The 17,829-nt window shown below is 39.9% G+C and overlaps 1 protein-coding gene across 1 annotated transcript in view; it reads left to right on the top strand.

The window, feature by feature from the left end:
• Positions 1-17,829, top strand: part of DLG2 (discs large MAGUK scaffold protein 2) — a 1,017,318-nt gene that overhangs the window by 447,030 nt on the left and 552,459 nt on the right. The window contains exon 7 of the mRNA XM_075050147.1: positions 8,470-8,631. Coding sequence (XP_074906248.1) covers positions 8,470-8,631 — 162 coding nt within the window. The remainder of the gene's footprint in view (positions 1-8,469; positions 8,632-17,829) is intronic.

The raw sequence follows: 17,829 nt of genomic DNA, 5'->3' as shown, positions 1-17,829 counted from the left end.
TTTTAGGTGGCCAGTCAGCTGATACCAATTCTACCTTAGACTGACTTCTTGGAGGGCACAGGATTCCATTGCATTTTATTCTGCACAAAGCCCAACTCCTCCTATTTTCAGCTGAAGGTGATGATGCTCGGCACTTCTGCAAAAAGTGGCCATCTCTGTCTACCAAGACCTTTCAAAGTGAGGAATACCTCAGTTCTACACTCATAGAAAGTTAGCTTTTGTGAAATGCCTAGCGTTGCATGAGATTTCTGTGGCAAAAGCAAGAATAGAAACAGTTATCTACAATAGCATTTGCCTTTCTTAGCCTGAGATCATGCTTTTGCCTCATATAGCCTTTGTCCAGAATTCTCCAATTTCTATAAGAATTATACTGGAATCCCACAGACACACAGTTCCTGTGTCCTTCAATATGCAATTAATTCCCAAAGGACTGTCCTGTCTGCACAGTGAATGTGATAGGGTTCATGAGGAAATCATACTTCCTTGGCTGTTGAACATTATTCTCTGTGGATTTATCTTTCTTTTAACCTATGAATTGAGCCTTAATTTAAGAAAAGCAGAGTCTAGTTTTCCTCCTAGATTTCATTTAGACCTGGGACTGCAGAAAAACAAGGGTATCAGTGAGAACACTTATATTCAAGTCTGGGAAATAGGAACGTGTGAGCAGTGCAAGGGTCAAATTTTAAAATTACTCTCCCACAGCCCTAGCTGGAAAGTCTATACAACCTAGCATGGGGCAAGGCCACCACCTTCACAGCCACAGGCCTCTGCCATGTAATTTCTGGGAGCAGCTATTGCTATGCAAACTAACCCTGGAGGGAGGTAAGACAAATGCTTTCCCTAGGAGTTTCACAACTATTTTTGAGCACCAGAGCAGCACAGGTGCTGGAGTTCTCTGTCTTTTCTGTTCTTACCATCTGAGCTTTGGTCTTTATCCCCTTTTGCTCTAGTCCCTGTTTTGATGATTTTTCTATTCCTTCCCATTTCTAAAGAAATCTCAAGTCAGCCTTCCCTGGATTTGCCATTCCATGTTATAGATCCCTTGGCTTATTTTAGCACTGATATGTAAAGCTCCCTGCATTGGATTATGTATGTATCGAAGAGAGGAAAAGACTCGGGGTTATATTTTCATGTATCTTTTTCTTATCGGTAATGCTGCCTCAAGTAATTACTCTGCTTCTCCTTGACTTTTCCTTCCTGCTCCTGCGTTGCCTCCTCCCCTAGAGCTGACGCACCTATTTGTGAGGGTGGGACCTCCATAAGTGCATAACTTAGGTTCAGACAAACCTGTAAAAAAACCTAATCTTGATCCGTAACTGGTAAGTACAAGTAAAGGAGCAGGATGGAGGACCAGGGCTGCATAGGACAGATGCAGGAGGTGGAGAGCCACCCATGCCTAGCGCTGCTATCAGGAAAAACTATACCCAGAGGCTGCATGAGATACTCGGGCATAGGATGAACTCATGGGCATCGTGGGAAAGGCTACAGCTCTAGACACTATACCCAGAGGCTGTCCTTCCCTAGAGACCCCCTTCAGTGGGACCTTTCGGGGAAACATAATTCACAGTGGAATTAGCACGCTCTCCCTGCATCCCTTCAATCTGCGGGCTCTCCACAGTGACCCCCAGCAGGTGCTAACAGCCAGGCCGTGTCCCACATTAGAACTATGAAACTGGGCAGGCTTGAGGGGCCAAAAGCCCACCACAACTACATCTACTCAAGACCCCTGAGGGCTAAGTAACAGAGTTAGGGGACGACCTTGGTTATCCTCTGGAGTAACTCAGTAGGTGCTATCCTATTGACTGATGCTCGGAAGGGCATTGGGAAATAATAATGAAAATACATACTTAAAGCATGAAATCAGTACATAGATACATGCAAAACTAAGCAATACAAATCACTAATATTTTTTAATTTTTATAGTTAGTTAACTGTGAAGAAGTCACTAGCAGTGTGCACTAGGAAGAGAAGTCCTATTTTTTTTGTATAAATTCAACTAAGTAGGGCACCCAAGTGTGAAGACTGGGGAGAGGGTTTCAGCTGCAAAACACAAACGGCCTGCTGTGTCATGTGCTGAGCAAAGCTGGACTAAATTAAAATTGGTATTTTTGATACAGAAAACATATGAGGGCCAAGCCATTTGTTCTGTGATTTTTGTTTCTTTCTCTGTATCATTTGTTTCAGGCAATAATAATATATTATTTATTTCTTACATTACATGATTACTTCGTAATCTTCTGCTATAAAACCGGGGTGTTTGTTTTGCCATGCTGCATTCTCACCGCAGGCTTATTGGCAGGGAAACTGAGACACGGCGACTGGCAGCATTTGCCAGCTCTGTCTCTCCAAATGCTCAGTAGTAACCTCAGCACAGCCACCTCGTGCCAGAAGCTGTTCTTCAGATCAGGCGAGGAATGGAAAAGGAGAATTTGTGAGGCTCAGTGCTTTCACGCTGGGGAATTGCAGCAGCAGAATTGGAGGGATCAGGGAATGGGAGCAGGGACAATGCTTCTAGGGATGTGCAGGGTGCTACAGGGGGAATGGAGGAGCAAAAGAGGCAGCTAACGAGGCATGAAGACTTCTATAGTGGCTGTGGGAATGTGGATATACCAGGAAAAAAATCTTTTGAGGGGAAGAGTTGAAAACTATAAAAAGGAGTATGCAAGTGAAGTTACTGCAGGACAAAGGGATGGAGAGGTGGCTACAGCCTGGTGCTGATAAATTGTATGGTTTCACCCACGTCTTTCTTTTGCTCCACTTAGATAAACAATCAGTATTAGCTGGACTTTTTTTTTTTTTTTTTGAAGGTACTGATTTTTATAGTCTGCAGCCACATTCACCATTTAATACTAGCATAGCCGCCCTCTTAGAGTGTCTTTTTTTACACTGGTACTTCAAGTTAAAAATCTATTTTAAATTATTGGAAAGCAAGTAGCAACCTCCAGAGGGCTAAACTGATGCTGTTAACAGGTCCAAAATGCGATGCAGCATATGGAGCTGAATACCTCATGGTACAGATTTGCATGCAGGCGGTTTTAATTAGGATTTAGAATTCCTTGAGGAATGCAGCATTCTGGGCTAGTCTCAATCGTGTCAATACATAGTGTTTTTGTTCATGCTAAAGCTTGCAAAAACCAATAGGTTCCTACTTGCCTGTAACTTCTGATGCTTATATGAACTGTTAGACTTTTTTCCAGCTGCCAGCTTTGTGTATGATCATTACCTATTTATATGTACTTACTATAAAGGATTACCGTCTTTTTTTAAGACTGTTGTACTAGGCCAGTTCAAAATAAAAATCGCCTGAAGTTTTATGACATTGCATAGCTACTTCTTATTTCCCGCAACACTTTGTAGTTTAATGCGAGACTATGCTTTAACTCGATGGTTATTGTGCCATCTTGTGAGCGAAACGTGCAACTACGTCCAGCTAATACAAGAAAGGTACTTTGACTAATGTCCTTTTCACTTCTTCATCATGGAAAATAAAACTATTTAGAGTTGCAAAAAAAGAGATGAGTAGAATGCTGTAAAGCTTAATTTTTCCACTACATTGTACTTGTGTTTTTAAAAAACCTGGACATATATTCCCTACGATGGGCAAATACCTGCTTATTTCAGTAAACTGAGAGAATAAATCATATATTTGGGATTTTTTCCCTCTTGAAAAAAAAAAAAGAAACTTCTTGTACCGAATGGAAGAGCTATGCAAGTTCTCGGTATTCAGTGCTGATAGTGGCCCTTCTGTGAAACAATTTGGTTCTTACAGGAAACCTCTTGTCCTCTAAAAAACACTATGTGGTTCTCAGAGATAGCAGAATATAAATTACACAAAGCACTGCTGCTATTACATTGATGCAGAGAAAAACCTAAATCCTGACCTTAGAAGGTCTGCTGTCTCCCGGAACTTTTGTGGGGGAAAAAAACCCAAAACAACAAAATGAACCAACCAACCAAAAAAAGTAAAAATAAATTGTAACGGCAGTAACCAACCTGCAATCTTATTTTTTAATAATACTAATAATTATTATTACTATTAAAGCCAGTCTAGTTGCACTAGGTCTTGGGCTTAGAGGAGCAGACTGAAAAAATCTCCTGAGTTCTACCACTGCTTAATTAATTGATTGTCTTTGTGACCTTGAGCAAGTTGTTGTATTTCTGTGCCTAATTTTACACACCTTTAGATGATGCACATACTTTTTTTCAGCAGGATGTTATCAGACTTGACTACCACTTGTAAAGCTCTTTGGGCTTCTTAGATGAAAGGTGTTGCTGTGATACAGTGACAAACTTGTTAGAAATCTACTTGATAAGCAAAAGAGCAAGTCATTCACAATAAGTATAATTATTCAATGATTTAAGCTTCTTAATCTACTTCCACACTCTTGGCAAGCAGATTGTGATTTCTTCCATTTTATATAATGAGAAAAGTATTTTTTTCTCTCTTTACTCTATAGATTGATTGCAAATATTCAGAATTCAAGCTGTGTTGCTCATTTGCAATCAGTTGGATGAGTAACATTATTTCTACTCATGATTGGATGAATGCCCAAGGACTTGTGTGTGCAAATTGTAAAGTTTGTTTTCTCAAGATACTCATCTGTATGACATTGAAATTTGCTGCCTTTGGAGAGCAGTGCCAGTAAAATTCAATACATTGAAGACCACTGAAAAAACTGAGCACAAAAGTGAGACAAAAGTGGCACTAACATTTTTTTAATGGGACTTTGCAGATTAAACTTTTGTCTAAATGGATCAAGTCCATTACGGTTTTAGTTTTTGCCTGTCGCTAAAACTGTGAACAAATCCAGCGTATTGAATTCTGGACCTAATATCGTGCCGAAGGCAGGTGACGTTCGACCCGTTCGAAGGTAGCTCCCATGTCAAGGTTGCAGCAGATGACTAGCAGTGGGGCTAATCTGCTTGGGAGTTGCAAATTAGCTCAAATCCTGGGTAGAGGGAAAAGGCAAGTGAGCTAGGGATAAGGAGCAGGTAGCATTAGGACCCAAAGGCATACCTTGTCTATCCCCAGATTGCGATGGGACAACTGGACCTGTAAGAGGTTGTTTTCTCTTGTGGGAAATCTTCTGCAGAAATTCCTTTCCCTGTGGTGTCTAAGTTATGTGAATTATATGAAGACCCGCAGCTTCTAAGGTGAAGTCTGACCCCTCCTGAGGAGGACTGTAAAACAGGAATAGCATTCAAGACTTGAAACACTTTGGTCCCTCCTTTTGCAGCCCACCTATTGCAAGCAGAAGTAATTTGTGATGTATCGCTGTGTGGTCCAGGCAAAGAGCCACGTAGGGAAGAACAGGGACATGTGCTTTTGAGTGGCTACTCCAGTAGGACTGCATTCAGCAGCTCAGGACACAGGTCAATTTGAGTTGAGCTAAAATTAAAAGTTCTGTTTGCATTTTCTGCAAAGCAAACCAATGATAACTACAAAAAATACTGAGGGCTTTTGTAAAAGCCAGTTCTCTCTGGCCCAAAATCAAATGGCAAATTTGTAACCATCTTAATTAACTGACAGTCTGTAAAAGGTAGGTTGTAAGAACATCTGTATTTCCATGCCAATGCAGAAGTGTGGCTATTATAACTTGTATTGTAACTTCCCACTCTTTTTTTACTCTATTTTTTTCTTGAAAGCTGGCTTTGTTGATATTTAAGGCTTTTGACCATTACCTTCCACTGGATTCATATCTTCAGTCCTGTTTAGCTGACAAATCTTTGGCAAACAGCCTTAAAAATGCTCCTTTAGACAGTACGACGAGAGGAGAAGTGATGCTGTAATAATCTCACATTGTAGAGAGAATGATCTCTTACAGAAACGCATGTTCATATTAAAAATTCACAGCAGCGCACTCCACTCCCCCATTATAGGTAATTACAGAGGATTTTAAATATCTGATGCTAGTTGGCAGCGTACAATACCCTGTCAGCAGCAGGCACTGATTTGTAATTTAATTATCATAAGACATCCACCTGTTCTTTTGTCAAATGAAGAGTAGCATTTCCGTGCAATCACGCTTTTCCCTCCAGAAACTCAAATTAACCCTTAGAGAAAACTCTCATTTCTACGGAATGGGGTAATTTCAAGGACGTTTGCAGGACCCCATCAGGACAGAGTGATGAAGAGGAATGAGGCATTTCTGCAGGAGAGTCTCAATTTTGGTTTGGTATTTTCAGCCTTACCACTGGCTTTTTGCTGTGTCAAGCTGTTTTGGTTCACAGCTGAAAGCATTTCAGTGAAGAGATGCTGTGGGAGGAAAGAAGTATGAAAATCAATGAGTTTGGTGCTAAGAACATGAGCCAAACGCATAACAGGATTGACCCAGAAATGTTCTGGGCTCAGACTTTGTGAAGAATGAGAAGGCAGGGCTTGGGGTCGGAGGGAGATAAAGGCAAATGGAAAAGTGGAAATCTGTTCTGTAAACTTCCCAGTTTATGAACATGGATATTATTGAATTTGTTAGGGGAGTGTGAAGTTATTGGATAAAATGATCAACTTTAATTGTAAAGTATAGGTTTTCATGGGAAAGTCTACCAGTGGAGATGCACGGAAGTGTTCTGCTTTTTGGGAGCACAGGGCTCAGGGTGAGCCACTTTCCTCTGGGCCTTGGCTCTCATTTATGCAACAGCTACACTGCAGTGCGATGATGGGGAAAGGACTTACTGATGGATGTAAAGAGATGTTCTTTCTTTAATGCCGCCTTACACTGCTTCTTGAACTGTAAAGCTGCATGAATGATCTGGCCAAAGCTTGTTATGGCTTCTGCCACTGCTGTCTTGTCTCTTTGGAAAGCTGTCACTGGACATTTTAATTTTTGCCATTTCCTGGGGAGATGGGATGACTCTGGTATTCTGCGGTTAGTTCTCCTAATCACGTTTTAGCAAGTGACTCACTTTAAAGAGGGTGTCTCTGAGTAGTTGTCTTTTTTGAGAGAGTACTCACTGGATTCAAAAAATAATTGATTGCTTGGGGCTTAAATGATCTGTGTGCCAAGCCTTTAATGTGACATTGGTTGGAGTACCATCTCTTAGACTGATGGCTTCTTGCCCAAATAATACTTGTCTGGTGCCAGTCATTTTATAGATTCATTAATCATGTTATCTGAAATGTGAATACGTGAAGAGTTGCAGGCATATCCTAGAAAAGAAGACGAGAATAAATCATGTCACGTGTGTATTCTGAAAATACCTGGCAACTGCTGAACCGTTTCCGTACATGAGAGTGAAGGCAGGAATAAACTGGGATGATTTCCTTTGGAGGGATGAGTAAATGAAGTAACACCCCAGAGCTGAGCCGTCAAAGTGAAATGGAGGGCCAGCAGGGAGGCCTGCTTCACGACGTCCTTGTGAGAGCACCTGAACTTAAGACTTCTTAATTTTCCTATACGGCCATCCAAATACGTCTTACTCTTTGATTTTGCCTTTAGGCTTTGATTTTGCTTACTGCAATATTTTAGCAGATCCCCGTCCGCTGGAAACGACGTCTACAATGACACTACCCGCGCCTCCCTCACTGCCACAGACCCGTGCAGCCCCCTTCCCATTCCCGCTCTGCTCTCCTCCTCCCGCTCCCCGCCGTAATGTCGCAACATCCCCCACCGCTGCCTGACACCACGTGAATTCGTTTGGTCGTCTTCTCCTCAAAACACCCCCGTGTACGTGTGCTGGGTACAAACGGCCAGGCGCTGGCAGCCGGGGGGTTGTAGGCCTCCTCTGTGAGGAGAGGTGAGGCCTGCCCCTGCCAGACACAGCTGGTTCCACTCAGCTCCAACGGCCCCTCTACAAGACACAGCTGAAGGACAGGTCTGGTAATTTCATTTTGGGTTTAGGGTTATGTTCTTGGTTGTTACAAGCTTTGTATTGGATCCTGGACAAGGCGCTTACCTCCTGTTTCTTACCTTGCCTCTCCTTGGAGCAGAGAGTTATAACACCTCGCACCCTAATTAGTGTTCGGGGTAAGGAGAAAACTTTACTGGAGGGTAATTTTCTGCCTGCCTGCTTGTGGCTCTGTGGAAGCACATGTGTGCTCTCCAGCATCAGAGTACATGGTGCTAAATAGAAAATGACTCAAGTATTTTGTGGAGAAAGGCTATAGAAGTGCAGTTATTCGTGTGGGGATGTGAAATGTGAGCTGATGCTACAGTTCAGGTGATCGGTGTGTCTTTTTTTTTTTTCTGTACCAGCCCTTGACAGTAGTTCATCTCAGATGTCTATCTGATGGTGAAAGTTTTGTGTGTCAGTGTGATATACCACATTTTCTCTCTTTGATGAAGTGCTAAAAAAAAAAAAAGATGTATTCCAAAAAAAAAAAAAAGATGTAATCCAGAACAGATTAGGAAGTCTGAGGGTTGTGTTATCTAATGTCTAATACTTTATCTGTTATCCCATATTTACATTCATACATGTGCATTGCCTCCTCAAAGCTTATTTGTTTTTCCTTCCTATCTTTTTTTTCTCTAGAAATATCGTTATCAAGATGAGGACGCTCCACATGATCATACTTTGCCTCGATTAACCCATGAAGTGAGAGGCCCAGAGCTTGTTCATGTGTCAGAGAAGAACTTGTCTCAAATAGAGAATGTCCATGGATATGTCTTACAGTCGCACATTTCTCCTTTGAAGGTAGGATTGATATTCACTGTGGCTTTAGTCCTCAAATACAAGAAAACACATAGCATGAAATGCTTTGGAAACTTATTTTGCTGTACAAACAGACAAGCTGGTTTTCGAAAGGTATCAATGCAGATTGATTGTCATGTGATGGGTTTTTAAGGCTCGCTGTAGCGTAACAGGTGATGGTTTAGTTGGCAAAGCTTTCTGTTGAGATGGGAGCTTTTTGCTTTGAGTGAGCTTTTTGCTTGAGCAAAAATCATTCCTGTCAAATGAGCCTGTTTTTCTGTACATTTGAGAAAGGAATAATGCAGGTTCATCATCTCAATATCATGGTGATTTTGGAATGGTACGCTTTTTTTCCTGATTCTCCTTGTTCAGAAATTGAAAAAAAAAAAATACTATAAATGTAATCATCTGATGGGATCCTAGTTATTGCATCTCTCAAAAAGCTATATCAAAGTCATAAGTTCTGCCTGAAAAGGGAGCTCATTTGCCACTATTCAGATCCTTACTACTCAAGCACTTGCTGTTTTCTCTGGGTTTTGCTGCAATTCAGAGTGATGTAGAGACATCTCTGTTAACTAAGGCAACTATTTGTAAGATATACAAGGTTTTTCTGTATGTGTGTCTAGTGTCCTCTGATGTATCTTGCTGGGCAAAAAAATATTTATCTTCATGGTGAACCTGTATTTTAACCAAAAAGAAATCCATTCCTGAAAATTACATTTGCTCTTTAATAAGACTGCAATAGTTTGAAGACGTTCCTAAAAGTTCTCTAATGAAAGGAGCATAGATGGAGTGATGAGCATAATGGTTTTCCTCTTTTATTTTCCACTAGCAGGGGAAGGGGAGAAAAAGAAGAATATTTTTTACTAGAGGTGGTGATGTTCTGGATAATGGTTTTATTCCAGCAATTAACTAGGCAGCAAACAAGGCAGATGGGCTTTGCTCCTTCTGGTGCTCAAAGCCTGTGAAATGGGCATTACTTGCCTAGCAGAGTGGTTATAGTGTGGTTACAAGTGAAAGGAAATGTTTATTATTAAAGATTGATGTGAATGCAGCTGGTGTTCATTGAGCCTTCATGGAATAGCCATGTGAATTAATCTTTGTCCTCTGCTCTTGTTGTTCCTGTGTGTAGCTTGTGTATCATTTGTCTTTTCATGTTTTAGCAGCTTTCTGGGTTGCTTACCTAACTTCTACTGCAGAAGCCAGCAGTATCAAGCAGTGATATATCTTATTATGCTGAAGTAGATCAACTTAGTTATTTGGAAGGGATTACCTCCAAGCGGCCTCTGTGTAACCCCAGGGGACAATCACAGACAAAGCAATTTCTTCCCTGGAAGGGAAATATCCCTGCTCCTCTAGGGTTCCTTGAGTATTAAGATTATAGTGGTGCTTCTTATTCATGAAAGTCAAACCCAGATATTTTGCTTCACAGATGGAGCCTTTCAAGTAGGGCTGGATGGTCCAAACTGATAATGTAGTAATGATGATGAAAAGCTTATTCTGAAGTCAGGTGAAGGGTATTCCCAGATATTTACAGTTGCCTTAAAACAGCTCTTAGTCTAATTTGCTCTTGTGAAGGAAGAAAATTGTTTTCTGCTGTTGGTTTCTGAAGTGATGGGAGGAGACAAGCTATATAGTATTTCCTGTTGGAAATCAGCGTCTTCTGCAAGTTCTCTCCTCAGCCTGAGAATTTCTTTGTCCCTTTCCCTTTTTTCCTTCAGATTCACAGTGTTTAAGTCTGCCACTTAATAGTGTCTCATGCCTGCCACTTGATCTAAATTTAGTAATTTGTCTCTTCAGATGGCTTTGAAGTTCCTGCTTGCTTTCTTCTGCAGTCTATGTTCTGTCTTTTAACCTTCAATAGAGAATTAGCTCAGGAGGCTGGAGTAAACCTGCTACAGCTCGTGGCACTGGCCCTTCTGATCTGAAATACTTGCTTTGGATTCACTTTTGTTTCAGGGAACTGACCGAAATCCCTCTTCAGAGGCTTTTTGTCACGGTGATTTCCATGTAGTTGAGAAATAGCTTTCCAAACTCTCCAAAATCCAGTCAGAATTGGTTGTTGTCTTAAATTATAGACTTTCCATCCTATAGTCTGATATCATTAAGATTTCTGCTCTCTTCTCAGCAGTATTGTGTAAACATGGCTGTACTGAATAATGGCTAAGTCTGAGGCATACTGCCTCTCAACCCATAGCATACCTTCCTAGGGAAATGTAAAACGCTGTTGTTTAAAGATTTGCTGGTTAAGTGTGCCTCCAATTTAAATAGTTCATTGCCTTGCACTGAGAGGTGGAACTGCTGGACTCCTGCTCTGAGGATATATAATAAATGCTGAGGTCCAAATACAGCCTGTCAACTCTAGTCTTAGGAGTGAGAAGACACCAACAATTGCAGTGGGATAAAGCTGTTGGGAAACTCCACTGAGAGCTGTTTGCACTGGAAAGGTTGACTCGTTCTGACCCAGTTTTCAAAATACAGGTCAGCGCATTTGGTGCAAAGGGAATATGTGTGTAAATGAAAGTCATAAGTTTGCTTGTACCAAGAGAGGGATCACATCACCTCCTGTGTGTCACTAGGACAGTCTGTGCCCAGCCACCCACCCGGCAAACACGTTGTGTGAGCAGGGGGTGGCTGTCTGGCTGTGTGGGGTTAAGTCACTGCCTGATTTTGCATTTTGCTGCCTGAATTTCACAGCAGGGTCTGCAGCCCCAGGGTGTACCTCTCAAAGAATTTTTGGGGCAATCTTTTGTGTGTAGTGGCTGCAAAATGCCCTGATGACAGGATGATTTGTCCAATATTTTTGTTTGAAATAGTATCATAAAAGACAAATGTCTGAGTGTAAAAATAATCTAGTTAAGATGCTTTGGAAGCAAAGTGTTGTCCCAAGGCCAAGCCACATATCCATCTTAATCGCATCACTTTTCCTAAGTGACTTGTGTTTGGCAGAGGAAAGAGCTGCTTGTTTCCATACGTTTGTGTTAATTTGGAAAGAAATCTGCAAAGATCATGTAATCAGAAAACCACCCTCCAGGGTGCTTGTTTCCAGCCCCCACAACTGACCAGTACCAACAGCCATCTCTAGAAGCCACAAGTGTTATACCCTGTCAGTACAGGTAGACTGTTTGCTACCATCACCCTGCCTGCGCTCTCGAGTTTCCAGTGAACATCTCGGTGTGCATCTATAAGCCAGCTTGACAGCTTGATTCGAGTCTGCTCGTTACAGTTACAAGTTTTGTGGATGGTTGAAGTTTAGGCAGAGAAACCATGGGCCTGTCTATAATCCTGTGTACATCTCCAAGTAAAACATTCTGGGGATTCTTGAAAGATTTTCCAACACTCAGGATAGAAGGATTCAGCCCATCGTTTTTGAAGACATGTGTGATTCAAAATGCCTGACGTGGTACTGTGTTGCATAGAACAGATGCATCTTAAATTTGATATCAAGTTGCTGTGTACAAATTGTTAAAAAACTTGGCTGTAATTTCATATTCCAGATTATGTGGTTTGGTGTAGTCCAGAAATATGCTAGTGTAAATTGTCATTATTGGTTCCTTCAGAACTTTTTTTTATAAAGACAATTTTCTCTAATAACCTTATACTAGTTTTGTGTGCTGAATAATCAGAAATCTGGTCCTCAGCCATTCTGAAAATCTCTTTAAGACACTCAAATACTGATTATGATAAATACTGTTTAGGAACGTGAATAGTTTTTCTGATATTGACTTGTCTTGTTATCTTTCAGGTACCTAAAATCTAGCGTACACTATCCAAATTACTTCCTTTCAGAAGATAATAATGAGCAAGAATAGTTGTAGTGAAAACTAGACCCTCTTTTCACTGTGATTTTTATTTTTGTAACTTCAGATTTCTTGCATGAACCTTACTTTTCTACTACTTTTCTTCCTATAGCATTTTCTGTACACTCAACTCAGTTTTGGAAAACGCTTAATTTTAGAAAGTTGCAAACTTCTGTTAAAGGTTGATCTACTTATTAATGTGGAAAAGATAAAATTTGCAACAGCTTCAGCAACCTTGAATGTCAAGCATTGAAGTTTTAAAGGAAGTTTTCAGTTATGTGGTTGTACTAACATTTGGGAAAATGCTACCATTTGAGAAGTTTTGTGAAAGAGACACTTAATATGTTAAGATGATAAATGTTCTTTGCAACTTATGGGGGTGATGAAATTGTGTTTTATTAATCTGTTAAAGGAAAAAGTATGTGGCATAAGGAAAAGACAGTTTAATAATTTTCTTGCACTTTCCATAGATTGACACTAGATGGTGCAGTAAGCTCAGAATCCTTTGATCTGCAGCTCTAAAGCTCCAGTGACATGCTGTGGAGGTTTTCCTTATACGGCTTAGAAAGTGCTAATTCCGTAAAAAATGCCTTGTTAGAAATTAGGAGGCTTCTGAATCCCCGGTGTGTTGGGAAATCTGAATACAACACAACTATACCTGAAATTCAGACATGCCAGTTCTGTTTCTAAATTAAACGTGCCTCTCTTTCCCTTCCTCCTAGGAATAGAGCTAATCAGTGTTCATTAAACGAACGATAACTCTGGCTTCTAAATTAACCTTATTAGTATTATTGTGATGTTAGATTTCTTTCTGTTTTCAGTATATTCCACTTCCTTTAGATAAGCTTAAATGTAAAAATCCATGTAAGGATCTTGCATCTCCTTGGTTGCCTGAACATTTTAAGTACTAGGCTATTCCATCTCCATTTCCTAATTTAATGCAAGCTTTGAGTGTAAGCATCCATGGCAGTTGTGCAAAAGCAAGTAGCCAGGTCAATTACTGTTATTATCTTGGCAAAAGATATTTTTAAACAAGGAAGTTCAGAAAACCTCTTCAGTTGCCTCCTCTTTGATGGCCTCACTTTCTAGAAGGGAAGGAGCCACTCTGGATGTTCCTCCTCCTCTTGTTGTCCCAGGGTGCTGCCCTGCAGCTTAGCAGGGTTGCTGACAGCTTACAGAAAGTCAGGATTTATGGAATGACTTTCCAGTGGAGAGAGGAGAAAAACCATCTCCACGTGGAGCAAATGAGCAATTTGTTTGCTCAGTGGTCTCCAAAGTTAAGGTTATACATGAATCAACGTTTGTGCAAATTGCTTTTCAGAAGGAGCTTTGCTTCTCCCATCATCACAGCACATTGATTCCATTTGTTCTTTTCCCTGATAATGGCAAAAGCCCCTGTCTTAATCATACTCGAGGTTCTCTGTATCTAGTGGGGAAAAGATGTTTTGTTTCTGCTCCAAGCCAGATCTCTCTCTTTCCCAACTTCCATCTTTTGATGAGTGTGTAAAGTGCCCTTTGCATGCCTATCATTCCTCTTTTTATACAACTGTGTGCAGGAAGGTCATTCCTGGGAAGGTTCCTGGAATCTGGCACACCCTTTTTTCTGTCTTTAATGAAACAGCTTTTTCATCATCTCTGAAGCCTACCGTGTCCAAGCGTGAGCCAGACCTCACTACAGTGAGGCTGTGGTTGTCCTGCTTGTCTGACAAATTAACAAAGAAAGAGGCTCTGAGGATGAGCCTAGACGATTAATTAGTCTGTGAAAAATGTCTTAGCCTGAGCTTCCTGGAAACTGTCATAAAGAGTAATTTTTTGTCTGTCTAAAAATGTAGATTGGGTAAGAGCTATTTATTTCATAAATTAACATCAACTTCCATAAAAAATGAGTTCTAAAGATAATTTGGATAAATAAGGTCAAAACATTCTATACTTCCCCCCCCCAGGCAACAGTTCAATTTCTCAATTCAAAAAGTTTGGGGACTATTTTTTTTACTATTGAATTCTATATAAAATACTGTTATGCACTGGTCACAGGTACTGTGAAAACAGCAAACTCCAAGACTCTCATGGTGTTGCAGTGGATTGCGTGAGCTGTAGATTAACTCAAGATGTTGCTGCATAGAGCTGCAAAACAACATTAGAAAATACACTCAACAGGCCTGTGTAGCTGTTTTAAATGACCAATTGCAGGAAAGTCCTCTGCTCATGTAATCGTAACTACCTCTAGCTACCAAGGAACCAGATTTACACAGGAAAAGCTGGTTGCTGCAGCTTTCAGCATTGCCATAGCTGATATTCCTGTGCAAATATAATTCCTAGTGCTTTTGGGGGGATCATCTAACTGTGGTAAGAAACCCCATTTATTTTTTCAGAGCTGCTGAACATCCTTAATTCCTATTACTGGGGAAGAACCCTATGTTAGAGCTGAAGTTCAGATAGGAAAGAGAACAAGATAAGGCTGAATTTGTTTTCATTTCTGTTGTTCAGGTGTGACAAACAGTGCCATCGCACAGGCTTTTCTTCCAGAGCAAAGATGCTGCATTTCAGAGGCTCTTAAGAGCCGTGGAGGACTGTGAGGCTGATGCTTTGTTATATGTCAGGAACAGAAGTCTGAAGTTTTCTCTTGCAGTTACAAAATTAATTGGGGTTATATAGAGGACATATTAATGTATGCATGGATATATTAGCAAGCTGTCTAAAATTTAATCTTGCATCCTTTTCTTTGCTTACACTGACTACATTTCATAAGTATAGCTAATCTGCATGAAGCATTTTTTTAGCCTCAGGCTGGCTCAGCCCAGTAGCAATGATCTTATAGTAATACTTTTGATCGCTGCCCTGGTAGCTTCCTAGCTTTTGTGGGTTGGGGTGTTGTCTTCCCCCCCCCCCCCCCCCTCCTTTTTAATATGCAGTTATTGGCAAAGCCCCATACTGCAGTCTGTATCCGTTAGTGAATCCACTGAATATTCAGTAGGTTGCTTCATTAAGTTACAACACTTGTTACATGTTTAATCATGTACGGCTTTTCTCTTATCTCTTACTGTAATAGCAGATAAGCGTATATCATAGATCTGTATCTGTGATCTATGTTTTTTAATATAAAAATGCAATCGGATTAGAAAGAGACAAAGGAAACACACAAATGTGCCTCTGCTTGTTCTTGCTCTTGGAGAAGTGGCAACAGTAGCTCTGAATTTTTATTTTATTTCATTACGTTTCAAGGCAAAATAAGCAGCTTATAAATAAATATTCTGAAGAATACTTTGTGTCTCAGTTTCATGTGGGCAGGAGTGTCTTCCATTTTTGCAGTCCTGGTCTTACTCTAAAGAAAGCCCTAAAATGGTGCAGAATTTGAATGTTACAGTGAAGAATAGTTACTAATGAAGATTGGGGTTTGTTTTTTGTTATTATAGCCAAGTCCATTGTTTTGTGTACTTTATTTTTTTGCCTTGGATTTCTGATTGATGGCTTTCCACATGATTTATGTTGTTGCAGACAGTATCTTGTTTTCTTTCTAGCTTCTGACACAATTAAAAAGAAACCAAATAAAATTGCTTCTGTCAGTGGGTGATTTAATTGGAGAAATCTCAGCAACTTAAGGTAAACCTCAGGCATTGCAATCCTTTATTTTTTGGCAAAATAAACGATGGCCTCTGATGGACACAAGCAAAGCAAATTGTGACAGTATCTACTAGCCCTTTATATGTTGTTAGATTTGCCTGAAGAATAAAGAAAAGACTTTTCAAAGGAATTTGAAAATAGTTTCAGGCTGTGGACACTGTTTACTTTATATAGGCCTCCTAGGTATTGAAGGTCTTTTCAAATGTTAATCTGAATTACAGTTTCAGGAGACTTTCTCTGTTCTTGATCTACTGGGTGCTTTATCCATTAGTATTAATTAGCTGCTTTATCTTTTATTCTTTTCAGATAGTAAATTTCTCCTCAAGGATAGTCTTGCTCCTCAGTCTTATTTTTTGGAAAAAATGTCATATATATTGCAAATATAATTGAGAGACATGGCCACAAATAATCAAGAAAATGAGAGATTCCAGGAAACCCTTTTTCTCCTTGTCTTTTGGTAATGTTTTGCATAGTGCTAGTTATTTCTTACTTTCCTGTAATCCATTGAGTTGTTTTTTCCTTGATGTATTGGCCATATGAAATACTGATAGAATATAAAATAAACAGAGAGAAATGTAGTATTATAAAGGTGGGTTTTTTCCCAGCTGAAATAAATGAAATCTATCCAATAAATCCATGGAATCATTACTAGATGCTACAAACATAAGATTTGTATGTTCTCTCAGTTCCTTTCTTCGAGTCTAGGAGTACAGGAATATCAGTATATTTGTAAAGTATCTGTAATGATGTTTGCCACCTTTCCAAAGTGTTTTGTGACCTACTGATGAAAAGTGCAATAAAGCATCTTGGCATTATTAGTCAGACTGTAACAGGAGGGATTTTTCTCAGAGATGTCAGACAGGTTTAACACCAGTTGTTTCCCTAAGCTCAGTAGCTGAAATGCCCTTCTGTCAGACTTCAGCTACTACTGACGCTTGGGAATGTACTCTACATTTTAAATGAAGCATTAAACTGCCATAATACCTTTTCACTGAGGAATAATTCACTTCCTCAGTAGAAGATATACACGTTTATACATCCAATGATGTGACACATCAAAAAACGTTCTGGCTTTTGTCAGCATCAGGTGTAAAAGTACAAAGCAGAAGTTTGCAGTTCCAGAAGCTCTGTTTGGATACAGCCTCTGGGATGAAGAGGACAGAATCTGTTTAGTCAGGCCTTATGGAAGAGTATCTTGGCAGCCTAAGAAGCGCTTAAGCTAACACACATTTTGTTTCCAAGGGCTTCCTTTTTAAACTCCTGTTTCTCATGGCTCTTATTTCATCTTACTGTAATTGTGGACTGTGGAACTGTGAAAAAAAACCAACAGAATTTCGGCATTTAAAAGAAAAAAGATCTTTCTGAACTGGCTATTGTTTTCCAACTCTTTTCAAGAATCTAGTCTAAAGAGTTTTAGGGAGTATTATTGTGTAACATCTTGGTATCAATAGCTAACTGAGACTTCTCAGAAAGCTTTTTTAAATGGAAAATGCTTTTTGCCATTTGGTTCCCTTCAACATATCTACTTCAGCAGATCATCTTACTTGCTTTCCAATAATCTTTTAAAGACAATATTGCCACTGAAGCTGATGCACTTGGGGAAAATGTCAAAAAATAGTCAGCAGGCTTGATGACTCAGGTGACTTTTTTAAGATCTGCACTGTTTACTAACTTGATTTCCCACGGTACTTCTTGCTGTCTTTTCCATTACCATGTTATTGTTTTTCTTTTCTATAGTTAATCAGTGTACCTTTTTCTTGTTACTTTTTCTGAATCTGAA

This window comes from Buteo buteo, chromosome 18, assembly GCF_964188355.1.
Source record: "Buteo buteo chromosome 18, bButBut1.hap1.1, whole genome shotgun sequence".
Lineage (NCBI taxonomy): Eukaryota > Metazoa > Chordata > Aves > Accipitriformes > Accipitridae > Buteo > Buteo buteo.
This window is presented reverse-complemented; position numbering and strand designations above follow the sequence as displayed.